We start from the raw sequence: 18,430 nt of genomic DNA, 5'->3' as shown, positions 1-18,430 counted from the left end.
CGGCCCAAGATGAGCGGAGCATCATCATCTTCTTCCATATCAATAACAATAAAATCGACCGGGAAAAAGAATTTGTCGACTTTAACCAAAACATCTTGGGCTACCCCATGAGGATGGGTTGTCGACTTATCCGCCAATTGCAACGTCATTCGGATGGACTTAATTTCTATGTTGCCAAGCCTCTTTATAATAGACAAAGGTATAAGATTAATGCTTGACCCCGAGTCAATTAGTCCCTTCCCGACATAGATATCACCAATTTTAACTGGCAAAGTAACTCTTCCCGGATCAACCTCTTTTTTTGGAAGCGTCCTTTGAATAATGGCACTACAGCTCGCATCTAGGACGATGGTCTCCGGTTCCGTATACCTCCGCTTTTTTGTAAGTATGTCCTTCATGAATTTGGCATACTTGGGCATTTGCTCCAAGGCTTCGGCAAACGGAATGTTTATTTGTAGTTGTTTAAAAATATCCATGAACCGGGCGTAATGCCGTTCATTCTCCCTTTTGGACGGGGCATGAGGATAAGGGAGGTTTTGGATTGGAGTAGTGCTCACTACCTCCTTTCCCTTTGCAACTCTAGAACTCCTCCATCTAGGCTTTTTCACTTCTTCCCCCATTACTTCATCACTCGTATTTTTCTCAATCTCCACACTTTTTTTCTTTTCAACTTCACCATTCTTTTCGTTATTTTCAACTTCTTCCTCCTCACTCCACTCCCCCACTTCTCCATCAATATTTTCCTCCACTATTTCCTCCTCATTTTCTTTCTTTTTCTCTCTTTGTTCACTCTCAACTCTTTTGTTATTCTCACTCATCAACTCCTTCCCACTTCTCGTTGTGATCGCCTTACAATGCTCCTTAGGATTTGTTTGTGTGTTTGCCGAAAAGGAAGGACCGGTTTGTTGTTCCGCGAGTTGCTTAGCAAGTTGCCCAACTTGAGTCTCGAGATTTTTTATAGCCGCGTCGTTACTTTTTTGATTTGCCATTGACATTTGCAAGAATTGCGTCAATGTCTCTTCCAACTTAGAAGTTACGACCGACGGTTGTTGAGATTGATAAGGATTTTGGGGAGGGTTTTAACGGCTAGAAGAACCACCTCCATAACCTTGGTTATGGTAATAGTTACTCCTAGGTTGGAACCCTTGGTTCCCTTGGAAATGTGGTTGTTGATTTTGAGGGTTTGGTTGATAAGGTTGTTGTTGTTGTTGTTGTCTCGGTTGGTAGTCCCTTTGGTTTGCCATGTAGTTTACATCTTCGAACCCTGGAGGTGGACAGAATCCGGTGTCATGCTCACCTTTGCAAAGCTCACAACAAACTATTTGTTTAGCTTTAGAAGGTTCTCTCAACTCTTTTATTTGTTGCGTTAAGAGTTCCACTTGTTGTGAGATGAGCTTGTTTTGGGCAAGGATGGCATCGTTCGTCCCTAGTTCAAGCACTCCCGGCTTTTTCAAAGAGTTGCCTCGACTTTGACTCTGAAGATCATTTAGAGCCATTCGATTTATGATATTTGTAGCTTCTTCGGCACTTTTAGACAATAAAGAGCCACCCGAGGTAGCATCCAACAACGTCTTGCAATTTGGTTGAAGTCCATTTTTGAAAATATGGATTTGAGTCATCTCATCAAATCCATGCCCTTTACACTTCTGTAACATGGATTTGAATCTTTCCCACGCTTCATTTAAGGATTCATTGATTCCTTGTGCAAACACTGAGATGGCCGTCTTGGATTCCATGAACCGGTTATGGGAGAAGAATCTTTCGATGAACTTCTCTTCTAACACGTTCCAGTCTGTCATGACGGCTGGTGTTTGATCTAGGTACCAATCTTTTGCTTTGCCGAGCAAAGCATGGGGAAATATTCTTCTGAATAACGGTAGCTCCTGAGCCTGATCCACTCCGACCGCCAATGCTATCTCATAAAATTTTGTGAGGAAAGCAAAGGGATCTTCATGGTCCATTCCGGTGAATGGACTTCCATATAATAAATTGAGAGTTCCCGTTTTCATCTCAGCTTGCCTTCCCGTGTGGTTGGCAAACTGAGCAGTGTTTCTTGGACTGTTTATGCATGGAGTAGAAATAGGCGGTGGTGGTGGCTCTATGTTAGGTATGAATGGTGGGTGATTTGTGGTAGAAGAACTTTCTCCTTGCTCTTGATGTTGTCTAGCCTGTTGCCTCCTACGGCTTGTTTTGCTATTGAGCCTCCTTGCGGTTCTCTCGATCTCAGGATCAAAAAGAAGTTCGTCCACAGGGATTTGCCCTCGCATAAAACGTAAGCTGCACACTAAACCAAACAAATTACAAGCACAAGTCAAAAATTCGAAAGCTAGAACTTAAACAACTATTGCGATGCTCGCAATATCAATTCACAATCCTCGGCAACGGCGCCATTTTGTTGATTGTAATTTTAAGTGTCGGGTTTTTGTTATCGTATCCACAGGGATTGTGAGATATCACTGCCTTTCGACAGTTGTTTTAATTCTTAGCTTAAGGTAACAATGGGGTTTTGGTATTTGTCACGGTATCTTGCATAAAAGTATAATAAAATGCGGTAAAAGTTTTGGTTTGAATATTTGAGAAATATTGTCAAAGTTAGGGTTCGACGATCACTTTGCATGTATATGTTCGATCAACAAAACTTATAAACTCCTTTAGATGATAAACTATTTCACAAAGTCCTCCCAATGTGTTTATCTCTAACACACATTGTGAGTTTTCCAATTTTGATCCATTGTTTATCTCTAACACAATCTATCAAAATGACAACTTTTTGGTTCAACCTTATGGTGAACAAAATCATTCATTACTATCTCTAGCTAACAAACAAGATTGGATGAAAACCTAGGTTAAGAGTTGGTAAACATCTCTCGATCATAAACCAACACAAAGAGTTTTCAATAAGAACGAAGTTTTCACCATATATTCACCATTAAAGAGTTTACAAATGAAGATCCTTACATTTACACACAAAGCTAATGATCATCTACATCTAACCTTGACAAAATGAGGACTTAGCTACTCATTTTCATGGTAGCTTGGTCAATAAGTTTCGGAAGAAGGTTGATCAACATCTGAGTCGAATAATCGAGATTGGATGGGAATCAACCTTCTTTTTGTGAAAGATGGTTAAGAGATGAAGAGAAAATGGTTTTTAGGTCACAAAAGATCCTTGGAACAATGCTGTAAAAATATCTAGAAAAAGAACAAAAGTATGGAAAAATAAGGTATGGCTCTCAAAAGTGGCACTTGCTACTTATAGAGCTGCTACTGGGCTGTCATGCTCGCTAGGCGAGCAGAATGGCTCGCCTAGTGAGCCCCTAATTGAGGCACCTGAGGCACCTGCGCCCAGAGAAACAGCCTTTCCCAGACTGTCATGTTCGCTTAGCGAACAAAACCTTCGCCTAGCGAAGGACACGCTTCAACCTTCGCCCCAGCGAGGTTGAGAGGTTTTGCTACTGGAATGCTCGCTGGGATCTCGCTAAAGGCTCGCCTAGCGAGTGAGTGCTGGTTGCGCTTTTCACCAAGTCTGGACGTGTTCGCCACACACCTCGCTGGAAGCTCGCCTAGCGAGTGTGGTCGTGTTTGCCTCTGTTAAATACTGGAGCTTTTCGCTGGACGCTCGCCTAGCGAGTCCTTCGCCACAGCCCTCGCCTAGCGAGGAAGCTGATGAATGCTTGTTTTATTTGATTCCTTTGCCACATTTCTTGTGTCTTCATTTTCTATTATTTCATGCCTACTTCCTGTATAATAACACACAAATCAAAGGTACCAAGATAAATTATCATTGTATTGCATTTCATCTGAAACAAAGGTGGTTTCGACATTTTAGCAAGGAAATGGAGTGAAAGATGCCCACATTTGATAGCTCAAATAAACACTTTTGGACATCTAACATTCACTCACTCCATATTCGTCTATCGTCTTTTCTGCTTTTGTTTTTATATTATGATTTCTGACGATCTCAAAATATATTTTCTTTCCCTTCATTACTCAATGGTTTAAAGTATACTTCTACCTATATGATATAGAAATAAAAAAAATTGATCTTATAAATCAGTGAACTTCGGTTGATGAGTTGACCTATATTTAAGAAATTCAAATTAAAAGATATATAATTCAAAATTGAAAACCATCATAAACACTAATTTGATAAAAAAAAATCCTAATTGAACTGTGGAATTTCATTAAACACATTGTTCACTTGCTTGTACTCAATAATGGGTAGTAGTGTTGGCTGAATCCAAGAGTTCCCCCAAACACTTCATTCAAAAAGGGACTATCTTTTCTAATGGATGATAGACCGAATAGAAAGTCTCTTGCATGAAGCGTTCAAAGGAACTCTAAGATACAATCAACAAATAGTTAATCTGCTCAAGATTATGCTTAGCTAATGTTCTATATATAGTAAAGAGAGGTTGTGTTCAAAGGATAAATAAATGTGAAATTTGAGTGGCCATTCATGAAGATAGTTTTCATCATTGCACAATGAACATGGTCAGGATGTTTGGCAAGAGAAAATGAAGATATGATGTTTATGGAAAAATATATTCATTTCACTTTAAGAAATCTTGTAAAAGATCCCACCTCAAATTCTTATGGTCTTGTCCTGTCATTGTAAGAATGTATGACATCAGACACTTCAACGTATTTGATTCCATTTAGCACTTGAGTTATATTTTGCATCTCAAACATGGAAGAACAGCGTGTGGCTACTTGATAGTAGATATCTCATTTATTTTGTTCAATGTGTCGTCCAGGTTCATTTCTTTGCATGTGTATATCCATTTTTCTTCATAGGGCTGCCTAGCACTATAATAATTCTAAAACTAACATCCATGTGTGCGGCCTTTTATGTCTTTTAATAATTAGGTATTTGAGTTGTGGTTTGTACATTTGATTTAAAGATAAATTATCCACGATATGATTTTGGATAATTAATTTAAAAAATCTGATTTGATTAAATTTAATGTGATATTTTCGAATCTGTTTTAAGATAATTATATTACAGATTTTAAATATCTTTATAAGTATTAGAAAACAATTGTCACTACAAGAAAAGACATGTTCAGTTAGGGAAATTTGTTAGGGGAATTATCCCTCACTAAATGCACAGGTTTCGTGAGGAGACACCCCTCGCAAATGGCAAAATAAAAAATCAAATTAAAAAAACAAGTTGTGTGAGGATACCCCACGCAAAAGAAAAAAGGATTTTGAAAATTTGAAAATTTGAAATTTAGGATTGTGAGGAGTAACCCCTAGCAGTTGACAATTGAAAAAAGTGTCATTGCAATTTACGAGGGACTGTCCCTAGCAAAAAAAAACAACCGTTGTTACAGCGTGGGGAGCCCACTAGAAACTGCCAAAGCCAATGTCCTATCACCGTTTTCACGTGCCAGAAGCTTTAATTAGTGTTACGTGATTTTGCGAGGGGCTACCCCAAGCTAAATGTGACCGTTAAGCAGCATGAGGAGCACCCTCGCAGATTTCCCCCTTAATTCACCGCTTCAGCCTTTCTCTCCCAGTACCCCATTTTGTTCCCATCTGATATCATTTCTCTTCTTCCTCTAACATTCTTCTTCCTCCCCTCTTTAAAATTTTGACTCTTTAAACGTAAATATTTTTTTGTTTTATACTTTTTTTGTTTAATTTTATTTTTTAGTTTATATTAAATATTTATTGATAGTTTTTATTCTTTGTTTTTTGTTTTTATATACAAATTTCCTCATCTACAGATATTAAATTTGGCAATGAGATTGGAAGCTGTTGTAAATTTTATTTATCTAAGTTACATTTTGTTTCTCAATTTTTTTTTTTAATTTATATTCATATTTGTTAATGTTGGGTGTTGTTTGATATTTAATTTGTATGTGTTAATTCTTTTTCGTTTAAATAGGGATAATAGATTTTTAATAAAAAAAGAAATATATTACTGATCCGCTGTCGCGCGCGGATCAAAACCAAGTTATTTTGAAAACGTAGTATAGCGACAATGCATTGAATCGTCTCTCAAGGATTCTTGATTATTACTAACCAAAGGTAAATCGATTTAGGGGGGGGGGTTGGATTCAGGATCTATTAAGGAAAAAAAGTGATTATTAAATAAGTGATTATTGAAATAAGCTGTTATGAAATAGGTGATTATAAAACAAATGGATTCACTGTGTCAGGTTCAACTTATCATCGATTGCTACAACTACGGCTTCTATCATACTTGAACACAATATCATTCAACAAGCGTGATCGACACTGTAAGGTATATACTCTTATTGTCGGATTAAGCACACGGTTATAGATATCGCAAATTTAACGGTTAAGCAGAGTTGAATTGTGATCAAAAGTCAAGAACATATATCATTCAAATTTAACCAACAATATTACATGGAAATCGGATTAAGCAAACAACAATCATATAATATTATTGAAAGGAATAGAATTCTAATTGCAATTATAACAATCTCAAAGTAGTGAACCTGAATACAGCAAATCCGTCCGGATAGATTAGTTCTCCATTACGGTTCTTTCAAGCGTAAGAAAAATAATTTCTGAATAGTAAAAAACGTGAATTGTGTTTTCGGCTACTAAGTATTAGGGGAAAACCAAGGCAATCCGTTTACAACCCAACTGGGTCAAATACATAACTCAGGCCCAAAACTAACGACCCAAAACTAAAATAAAACTAATGTTGCAGCTTCAAACGAAATTCTGGAAAATAAGCGCTCTGAATATGACTTCGACTCCAACACGAGAGTTGTAGTTCTCTCTCTTAACTTTTCGGTGATTATTATAACGCGTCAATCGGATTCTCAGAGCTCCAATTATGATCGTTTTAGTGCAGACTGTTAAAACTAAAAATTAAATACGAAAATCAAATAACAATAAAAATAAACTAAAATATAAAAACATTATAAAACATAAAAGTAAGCCAAGGAAATCAAAGAAATACTTAAGAACAAACATAGGAGAATGTGCATTAAAATGCACTGATCAAATTCCCTCACACTTGAACTTTTGCACTCCGAGCAAAATCAAAACTCAAGAAACACACAACATCAGTTACTCATTCCCGACTACAAACTCTTCCTTGGTTAAGATAGCATCGATAGGTACTAATCATCCACACTAAGGATATTGTAGGAACACTAATCCACAATTATGCAGTCATAAACCTCCTGAACACACAATCCATTCCGAATCATGTTATTATGCCAAAGCCTAACTTACTCAGTTTCCTTTTTACTCTTTTTCATTCTTGCGCAATCACATTGAACCCGTTATCTCCACACACTCATAGTAAGGCAACCGGTTAGTGACTCTGATCCTTTTTACACGGGGTTCTGGTACAAAAATTGGTAACCCTTTATTTACCCAATTGCAGTTGTGGGGGATCAGACAGTAATCCGCCCTACCAAGTCCAACACCAGAAACCTCTGAACCAACCAACAATAGGTAATTATTATGTTTTATTTTTTTAGGTTCCACAACCGTTGGGTTAAGTGACCGGGTGAGGGCCATCCAACTTAGAAGGTGCATTCCCTAATTTAATTTTTTTTTTAAAAATCAAAAGAAACTTGGATCACTCACTTATTTTCATCGGCTTCCTTACGTAGAGCATGTGTGAGATGGTGCCGACTGCAAAGATAAACTACTCAAGAGTTATAAGAGAATGAAAATTCAAGGCTATGCCATTACAAATATTCAAAACAATTTCCATACTCAGGAGACTTACGGTGTTAAGACGATACCGATCTTGTGAACTTTTTCCAAGTCTCCACAACTAACCTCAGATTAATCTATAGCCTAGAACTTTCAAAAAGATGCATTTTTTTTAATTTTATTTTTTTATAATTGAAAACAAAACAACGAAACAAAAGCAAAGAAAACAAAACAGAAAAGGGAATTCCCTCCCCCACACTTAAAACAAGCATTGTCCTCAATGAAAGGACATAATTATTGAAGTTGAGAGAAAGGAATAAGAACTCCCTGATCAAGTTGTAGTGTAGTTGGGTGCTTCCAAAGAGAGCTCCTCTATGCTTGCATTGTCAGGCGCTGAACTTTCATGAAATAGCTTTAGGCGCTGCCCACTGACCTTGAAAACTTGGTCAGTACCTGCACTTTTAATTTCTACTGCACCATGAAGGAAAATTTTAGTAACGACAAAAGGGCCAATCCATTTGGATCGAAGTTTCCCAGCCATAAGCTTAAGGCGGGAATTAAACAGTAAAACTTGTTGGTCCATAGAGAATTCCTTCCTAGAAATCATCTTATCATGGAGGTGCTTAGTTTTCTCTTTATAAATCCTAGAGCTTTCATAAGCCTCTAGCCTAAGCTCTTCAAGCTGTTGTAATTAGAGTTTTCTTTCAATACCTGCTTGTTGCATCTCCAAATTACAACTTTTCACCACCCAATAGGCACAGTGTTCTATCTCTACAGGAAGGTGACATGCCTTACCAAAAACAAGTCGATAAGGAGACATCCCAATGGGTGTCTTGAAAGATGTTCTTTGAGCCCAAAGTGCGTCTTCTAGACGGCGACTCCAGTCCTTCCTATTTGGTTGCACCATTTTCTCTAAAACCTGTTTGATCTCTCTGTTGGAGATCTCAACTTGCCTATTTGTTTGTGGGTGATATTCAGTAGAAATTATGTGCACAACTCCATACTTCCGGAGCAAAGCTTCCATAGTGCGGTTATAGAAATGAGTGCTTTGGTCACTTATGATAGCTCGCGGTATTCCAAACCTGCAAAAGATATTAGACCTGACAAAATCTGTAACAACTCTAAAATCATTAGTCCTAGTGGGGATAGCTTCCACCCACTTTGAAACATAATCAACAGCAATTAAAATGTACAAAAAACCAAATGATATAGGAAAGGGACCCATGAAGTTGATTCCCCATACATCAAATACCTCACAAAAAAGCATAGACTGCTGAGGCATTTCACTCTTACGAGTGACATTTGTACCTGCTATCTGGCACTCTTTACAAGTGCGGTAAACCTCATAGGAATATTTAAAAATAGTGGGCCAATAAAAACCCGAGTCTAGGACTTTTCTTGCAGTCCTTTGAGGACCAAAATGTCCGCTGACTTGAGATGCATGAGAAAAATTCAAAATGGATGCAATCTCATAATCGGGGACACATCTCCTGATTACCTAATCACTACCAAACTTCCAAAGATACGGATCATCCCAAACATAATATTTGGCATCACTCTTGAGTTTGTGGATTTGTGTCCTGGATGCACCTGTAGGAAAAACACCAGCAACAAGATAATTAACAATATCAACAAACCAAGGAGTAATACCATGCACAAGTAAAAGTTGCTCATCAGGAAAGTCATCCTGGATGGGAAAAGGATCTTCATCTCTCTCTATTCTGCTCAAGTGATCAGCCACTAAGTTCTCAGCTCCACTTTTGTCTTTAATCTCTACATTAAACTCTTGGAGCAATAACATCCACCGAATCAATCTCGGTTTTGCTTTCGGCTTCTTCAACAAGTACTTTAAAGTTGCATGGTCAATAAAAACAACAACCTTGGAACCTATCAAGTATGATCTGAATTTATCAAGAGCAAAAACAATAGTTAGAAGTTCTTTTTCAGTGGTGGTGTAATTTGACTGTGCAGAATCTAAAGTCCTAGAAGCATAATAAATAACATGGGCATCCTTGTCAACTCTTTGTGCAAGGACAACCCCAACAGCATAATTAGAAGCATCACACATAATATCAAAAGGGATGGTCCATTCGGGAGGCTGGATGATGGGAGCAGAGGTCAATGCTTTCTTCAAGAAGTCAAACGCTTGTTTGCATTTGTCATCGAAACTGAAAGTGACGTCATTCTTCAACAAGTTTGACAACGGAAGAGCTATCTTGATGAAATCCTTGATGAAACACCTGTAAAAACCTGTATGACCAAGAAAAGAACGAATCTCGTGAACGCAAGAAGGGTAAGGCAATGTAGAAATTACGTCAATCTTAGTAGGGTCAACAGAAATTCCTTTTTCAAAAATTATGTGACCAAGAACAATTCCCTGCTCAACCATAAAATGACATTTTTCATAATTTAAAACAAGGTCAGTCTCGATGCATCTCTCTAAAACCATATTCAAACATTTCAAGCATGCATCAAAAGACGAACCATAAACAGTAAAGTCATCCATAAACACTTCCATGCAATTTTCAATAAACTCAGAGAAAATACTAATCATGCATCGTTGGAAAGTGCCAGGAGCATTACAAAGACCAAAAGGCATCCTCCTGTAAGCAAATGTACCGAATGGGCACGTGAAAGTGGTCTTTTCTTGATCTTCAGGTGCAATATGAATCTGAAAGTAACCTGAAAAACCATCAAGAAAACAATAATGTGATTTACCAGCTAGCCATTCAAGCATTTGGTTAATGAACGAAAAAGGAAAGTGATCCTTTCTGGTAGCTTAGTTCAACCTCCTGTAATCAATACAAACTCTCCAGCTATTCTGAACTCTAGTGGGAACAAGTTCATTCTTTTCATTTTTCACCACTGTGAGTCCAAATTTCTTAGGTACAACCTGCATTGAGCTTACCCATTTACTGTCAGAGATGGGATAAATGATACCTGCTTGCAAGAGTTTGATTACCTCTTTCTTTACCACATCAAGAATCAAAGGATTAAGCCTCCTTTGGGGCTGCCTTACCGTTTTAGCACCATCCTTAAGTAAAATCCTGTGCATATACTTGGAAGGACTAATACTTGGGATGTCAGCTAATGTCCAGCCAATTGCCTTCTTGTGCTTCTTCAAAACTTGCAAAAGTTTATTTTCCTGATCGGGATCAAGGTTAGAAGAAATAATAACAGGGAGTTTTTCATCACTTTCCAAATAAGCGTATTTCAGATTATCCGGGAGTTGTTTCAGCTCTAAGGACGGGGGTTGCTCGATGGATGGGGCTTTAGGGCAGTCGGGATGTCGAGAGCATCAGCTGCATAAACAACTTCGTTTACAACAACTTCACCTGTAGAAAACATGTCACCCTGTAAGGCAGCATCAATCTCAACACATACAACATAAACGTTAGTGTCAGTACAATCAGCGCATGAGTAAACATCATCAAATCCAAGTAAGGATGGAAAATCAAGTGAAAACAATTCAGAATAAGTTTCATCAACCAAATCAGATATCAACTCAATATGAAAAACAGAGTGTTCCTCCAAGGGATGTTCCATGGCATCGAAGATGTTAAATTTTGCGATAATGTCACCAAATTCCATGGACATGGTTCCATCGTCAACATCAATTTTTGTCTTCGCCGTTTTCATGAACGGTCTTCCTAAAATGATGGGAGCCCTGCTTGACTTAGTTTCTCCTTCCATGTCCATGATGTAAAAATCTGCAGGAAAAATCAAATCGTTAACTTGAACAAAGACATTTTCCACTATTCCAATAGGGCGAGTATTACTTCTGTTCGCTAGTTGAATGATTAAACATGTATGCTGTAAAGGACCAAGATCAAGGTTATTATAAATAGAAGTAGGCATAACATTAATGCCTGCTCCCAAATCAAGCATGCAATTTTCGAATTGACTATCCCCAATGGTACATGGAATAGCAAAAGTTCCTAGATCCTTGCACTTTTGGGGTATGGCCTGATTGAGGGATAAAACAGTAGCTTTTTAGGTGAATGTTTAGGCTGGATAAAGGTTGAAATGTTTTGTCCCAAATTTACTCTCTCATTTCCCTTCAACCTTCTCTTACTTGTGCACAAGTCTTTTAGAAATTTTGCATACTTTAGAACCTGCTTAATAACATCAAGAAGCGGAATGTTTACCACCACTTTTCTGAACACATCTAAAATCTCTCTCTCATTGTCTCCATCATCAATTATTTTACTTTTTAGAACTCTATGTGGAAAAGGGACTGGTGGTACATATTCTTTTTCTTTATTCTTTTCAGTTTCTACCACAACAGAAGAAGGTGAAGAAAGTTCAGATGTTACCTCAAGAATTTTTTTATTTTTTTCGGGGGCTGGTTTTGTGACCTTTTCGGACCACAAAGAAATTGCACTGACATTGGCATTAGGACCTTTTGGATTCACAACTGCTTGTGCAGGAAGTTGGTTTGATCCTTGGGATTGCATGGCATTCATTGAGGTGGCAAGCTGTCCAATTTGTGTCTGCAAGGTTTGAATACTAGATTCTGTTCTTTGTTGAAACTGAAGATTATTAACAGCTAGTTGTTTGACCAGGTCCTCTAATGAAGGTCCAGAGGGTGTAGAAATGGTGGCTTGGGGGGTAGCTGCTGGTTGGGTTGGCTGCTGGTTTCCATATCGAAGGTTGGGATGGTTCCTCCAATTGGGGTGGTATTTATTGGTGGACAGGTCAGGAATGTTGTTGTACCTGTTCTGATTGTTGCTTTGATTGTAAAGGTTTGCGGCATAAGCTTGAGGCAACTCAGTGATCGATTCATCATGCAAAATAGGACAAGTATCAGTTGGATGCTCAGGAGAAGTACAAATACCACACAGGTTTGCCGCTTGAGTCTTACCTACTGCCAACTGTTTCACTAAAGAGGTGAGCTCATCAATTATGGTTTCTAAAGCTTTGTTGGAGGAAACCTGAATTTCGTTCACACCCTTTGCTTGGACAGAATTGTTTCTGGTTGTAAATTGTTGGGAGTTAAGGGACATATTTTCGATCAAAGCTTTGGCGGCGGCTGAAGTTTTATCGACGAGTGTTCCACCGCTAGCAACATCAAGAATATTCCTATACATTGGTAACAAGCCTTCATAAAAGTACTGAATGAGCAATTGTTCGGTGATCTGGTGTTGAGGACAACTAGATACTAATATCTTGAATCTTTCCCAATACTCAGCAAGTGACTCATTATCCTGTCTAATACCACAAATCTCTTTTCTGATCGAGGCTGCTCTGGAGGCAGGGAAATATCTCTCTAAGAACACTCTTTTTAGAGCATTCCAGCTTGTGATCGAATTTGGCTCAAGATAATATATCAAATCCTTTGTTGCACCCTGCAATGAAAAAGGAAAAGCTCGAAGTTTGATATGGTCTTCAGTTATTCCTTCAGGCCTCAACGGTGTAGAGCACACAACCTGGAATTCTTTGAGATGTTTATGTGGATCCTCACCTACAAGACCATGAAACTTTGGCAACAAGTGTATCAAACCAGATTTTAGTTCAAAAGGAGTGTCAGCTTCAGGATATTCAATACACATGCCATTATAATTCACATTAGGGGCAGCTAACTGCCTTAAAGTTCTTTGGTCAGCCATATCAAAAACAATTTCAGAATCTAAATCAAACAAGTTATGAAAGTAATCAGAATCAGAATCAGACTCAATTGTGGGTGGTGAACTATTGCTATCCTGGCATGCTCTACGACGTGTGTGCAAAGTTCTCTCTATCTTAGGATCGAAATCAAAAAGATCAGAACAAGAAGACATAGTAGCTAGAACAAAAACACACACAATGAAGGAAAACGATTAAAATAAATTCAGAAAAATAAACTAACACTGTAATTAATCTAATGACTTAAAATTAGAATTTTGAGATTTTTTTTTTGGATTTTTCCGACTCTATGAAAACAGTAAAAAATTCTTTAAAAATAGAAAAAAGGCTTTTTTGGCGATTTGAGGCTGGAACAGATTTTCGATCGGACTCACTTTTTCCAAAAACCAAATTTTTTGACTCTAGACGCGAATTGGCCAAAACCGCGAGGAACCTATCGCCTAAACACAAGAACACTAAACCTATGACTCTAATATTGATTAATAATCACAAGAATCCCCGGCAACGACGCCAATTTAAACCGCTGTCGCGCGCGGATCAAAACCAAGTTATTTTGAAAACGTAGTATAGCGACAATGACTCGAATCGTCTCTCAAGGATTCTTGATTATTACTAACCAAAGGTAAATCGATTTAGGGGGGGTGGATTCAGGATCTATTAAGGAAAAAAAACGATTATTAAATAAGTGATTATTGAAATAAGGTGTTATGAAATAGGTGACTATGAAACAAACGGATTCACTGTGTCAGGTTCAACTTATCATCGTTTGCTACAACTACGACTTCTATCCTATTTCAACACAATATCATTCAACAAGCGTGATCGACACTGTAAGGTATATATTCTTATTGCCGGATTAAGCATACGATTATAGATATCCCAAATTTAACGGTTAAGTAGAGTTGAATTGCGATCAAAAGTCAAGAACATATATCATTCAAATTTAACCAACAATATTACATGGAAATCGGGTTAAGCAAACAACAATCATATAATATTATTGAAAGGAATAGAATTCTAATTGCAATTATAACAATCTCAAAGTAGTGAACCTGAATACAACAAACCCGTCCGGATAGATTAGTTCTCGATTACGGTTCTTTCAAGCATAAGAAAAATAATTCTTGAATAGTAAAAAATGTGAATTGTGTTTTCAGCTGTTAGGTATTAGGGGAAAACCAAGGCAATCCGTTAACAACCCAACTGGGTCAAATACATAACTCATGCCCAAAACTAACGACCCAAAACTAAAATAAAACTAGTGCTGCAGCTTCAAACGAAATTCTGGAAAATAAGCGCTCTGAATCTGACTTTCACTCCAACACGAAAGTTGTATCTCTTTCTCTTAGCTTTTCGGTGATTATTAGAACGGGTCATTCGGATTCCTGGAGTTCCAGTTATGATCATTTTAGTGCATACTATTAAAGCTGAAAATTAAATATGAAAATCAAATAACAATAAAAATAAACTAAAATATAAAAACATTATAAAACATAAAAGTAAGCAAAGGAAATCAAAGAAATGCTTAAGAACAAACATAGGAGAATGTGCATTAAAATGCACTGATCAATTACTGTATAAAAATGTTTGGATTAAAAATAGATAATATAGTTTATTTTGGAAAAGATTTGGAATTGAAACCTCAACCAAATGGAAAATTATTAAAACCTAAGACGTTTTACACTCTTGCTCCCCAAGAAGAAAAAGCAGTTTGTCGGTGGTTAAATGAGTTGAGGATGCCCAATGATTATTCTTTTAACTTGGCAAGATATGTTGATGCAAAATGTGGGAAGCTGCATGCAATAAAAGTCACGATTATCATGTTTTCATGAAACGATTGCTTCCAATTGCATTCAATTCACTTCTCAAGCATGTTCTAAATCCACTAACTAAGATTAGTTAATTTTTTTAAGACATTTCTCTGTCAACTTTAAGAGTATATGACATCATTAAATTGGACGAAAATATTCTTGTCATTCTCTGCAAGTTGTAACTAGTGATTACACCTAAGAGGTGGTGAATTAGGTACTTTGATCGATTTTTGGTTACTTAAAAATTATGCTTTTAACTTTCTAGTTTGATGATGATTAGAAAGCGGCAAAGTGCTAAAATGTAAAGAAAGCGAGGATGTATTTGGGTTCCCCTCATAATCCGAGAGTACTCCAATCCTCTTAAGTGATAAGAGATTTCACTATATGTTTAGAACTTTGTACAAGCCTATCCTAGCCACTATACACAAGTTTCTAAACCAATCAATAAGGACAATCCCCTTATGATCTTTACAAAGTGAAACAAGAGAATAATCCTCTATTTTTCACTCTTTTGCTTCCAACGATCCTAGACAGCAAAGTATTCACAATAATCTGAATTTTTACAAGAGTTTGAAATTGGATATTAATGTATCAATTACTAGAATTGATCTTATCTATGAAGTAAGCAATTCACAATATGTATACAAGTGCTCAAGAATTATAACGTTGAAACTTTTAGAAATGCAATGAAAACGTATGCAGTAAGTTTCAACAAAAGTTCGTATGATAAGACACTTATTTTGGAAATGAGAGAGTAGTGAGTTTGAATTGCAATGAAAGAGGTGAAATTTTTAAATCTGAAACATGCAGTATTTATATGTGTATCACACCATTTTGAAAGAGTATATCATGATCAATCAATGCAATGTTTGATGGTATAACAATAAAATATGTTTGAATTAGATTTTTCATGAAAAGTGTGACTGCTTCAGTTGTAACCGGTTACAGCTGAAGCAAAACCTAAAAACTGAATTTTTCGCATGTGTAAATGGTTACCATAAATGTTGTAACCGGTTACCCCTGATACATTTTTTAAAACTAAGGTATTTTTAAATTTTGAATAACCAGTGTCAATTATGATGGTTTTAAAGTATTGTTACGACAGATTCAAATGCCTCAATTTACCAAAAGCAAATTGTTTGAAGCAATCTTCACTTCCTAAAACTAATGTCTCCTAAAACAAGAAAGGATGTACATGTGTTTTCTATGCACGACGGTCAACCCACTGCCCATCCTTCTTTTTGTGGGTGGTCATGAAGAGCTCTTTCGAAAGGAGTGCATTTCAAAGTACTAACGCAGCAAAAGCGCGATTGAGAAGAAAAACATTCCAGCAAGACAGGAGTGAATCAAAAAGAGGTCCAACCAAGGTTATTTCAAAGTACTTCATAGTCAACATAATTTAAGCTAAAAGGAAATAAAAAATATGAACCAAAAAGATGAATCGAAATGACGAATTGAAAAGATGAATCAAAACGACCAAGCAAAATGACGAATAGAAGGAGAGAAGAAACACATATTAGAACATGAAAATTGATTTCTTTGATAAAGATAATGTCAATCAAACCTTGAAGCGATTTCCTTCTTTCAACGATTTTTTAAAGCGATTTCTTAAAGTAATTTCCTAAAATTAAAGAAGTGAGTATGAGCGATTTCCATCAACCCAAAACCAATTTACATGTCACAATTAGCGATAACCTAGTTGTTCATACCTGAATAAGAAAGGCAAACTTATGGAGAAATAAAAAAACTTTTTGCATCATCGTAGTGTTGGTTGCCGCTAATATAAAAATAAAAATTAAATATACAGCTAGTGTCGGTCATAACCGCCGCTAATTAAAAATAACTAATTACATAAAAAAGGAACCAAATGAATTGGTGAGGGAAAACATCACATGACCATAAAAGTTTAGGAAGTTGAGCTTGATATAGGAGAGCTCTAGTAACTCCAAGCAAGTATTGGTGTTTTCTCTCAACAATGTCATTTTGTTGATGAGTTCCAACACATGAGGTTTGATGCACTATACCAGTTTTCCTATAGAAGTCTTTAAGGATAAACTCACTTCCATTATCTACTCTTAGACATTTTATTTAAGAATTGAATTGAGTATGAACCATAGAGACAAAAGCTTTAATAAGATATTGAGTTTTTAATTTACATTCCATGAGAAAAATCCATGTAAGGCTTCTTTTGTCATCTACAACTCTAAGAAAATATCTATGTCCATTGATTGAAAGCGATGGATAGTGGTCCCAAAATATCCATATGGATTAAGTCCAAATTGTTTATAGATTTTTTAGATTTGTTAGAGAAAAAAGTCTCTTTTATTTGGCAAAGAAACAAACATCACAAGATAAATTTGACTGCATAGTTTGAACAAAAGGAAAATATTTCTTTATTTCAATCAATTTCTCATATGAATAGTGGCAAAATCTTAAATGCCAAGTATTAAAATTATTGTAATTAATATAATTTACATAAGTAGAATGCTTCAAAAGTAAAGTTTTGTTAAATGAATCATCACTGCATGAAAGTGTATTTGATATTCTAATTTCATGATGATTGAGAATATACAACCCACCCCTCAAGTCAGTTGCACTAATCATCTTTCTTGAGTAAGAGTTCTATATTAGGCAAGTATAATTGTTAAAAATGAGTTGACAATCTAAACAATGAGTTAGCTTAAGGATAACAATAAGATTGAATCAAAATTGTGGCATGTATAATACATTGGTAAGAATGAAGGTGTTATCAAAGACTATAGTCCCTGCATAATCAGTGGTGATCATAAATCCATCAGGAAGCTTAACTGTTTTATGAGGAATTTTATTTTAAACAAGATAAAAACTTTTGTGAGAAGCATACATGATTAGTAGGTCATGCATCATGTATGAAAAATTCATGTGTGGAACTAACAAGATTAGTGTAAATGATACCTGTATTGGATTTTGATTGAGTGGTGGGTTGGTTAAAACTATGATTGGTGAAATTTAAAGATTGATGAAGAATAGCCAACAAGATTTTATGTTGGTCTGGAGTAAAGCTTAAGGAACTAGAATCTTGATGATGAAATTGTTCATCATAACTGTCATGAGGAACTCCATCATCATGAGATTCATCATGATATACATTGTTGATCAATTCTTGATGCTTCCAAGGAGGAGGGTATCGATGTTTCTTAAAATAAGTGTCAATGGTATGATTAGCCATGCCATAGTATGTGCAGACTCGATTTCCTCTGCCTTAACCATTGGAGGATCTACCACCTCCACCATGACTGCCACGCGAAGAGTAACCTCTACTATTTCTGCAACGCGGAGCTTATATTCTTGCCATAACATCT

The 18,430-nt window shown here is 36.5% G+C and overlaps 1 protein-coding gene across 1 annotated transcript; it reads right to left on the bottom strand.

The window, feature by feature from the left end:
- Positions 1-11,303: 11,303 nt before the first annotated feature.
- Positions 11,304-13,433, bottom strand: LOC127123306 (uncharacterized). The gene is made up of 3 exons (XM_051053537.1): positions 13,202-13,433; positions 11,769-13,117; positions 11,304-11,363 (listed from the first exon to the last, which is right to left on the bottom strand). Exons 1-3 carry the CDS (start codon positions 13,431-13,433, stop codon positions 11,304-11,306), a joined length of 1,641 nt encoding a protein of 546 aa, XP_050909494.1.
- Positions 13,434-18,430: the final 4,997 nt, after the last annotated feature.

This window comes from Lathyrus oleraceus, chromosome 2 (assembly GCF_024323335.1).
Source record: "Lathyrus oleraceus cultivar Zhongwan6 chromosome 2, CAAS_Psat_ZW6_1.0, whole genome shotgun sequence".
Lineage (NCBI taxonomy): Eukaryota > Viridiplantae > Streptophyta > Magnoliopsida > Fabales > Fabaceae > Lathyrus > Lathyrus oleraceus.
The sequence above is the reverse complement of the archived record's forward strand: the minus strand, read 5'-3'. Positions and strand labels throughout refer to the sequence as shown.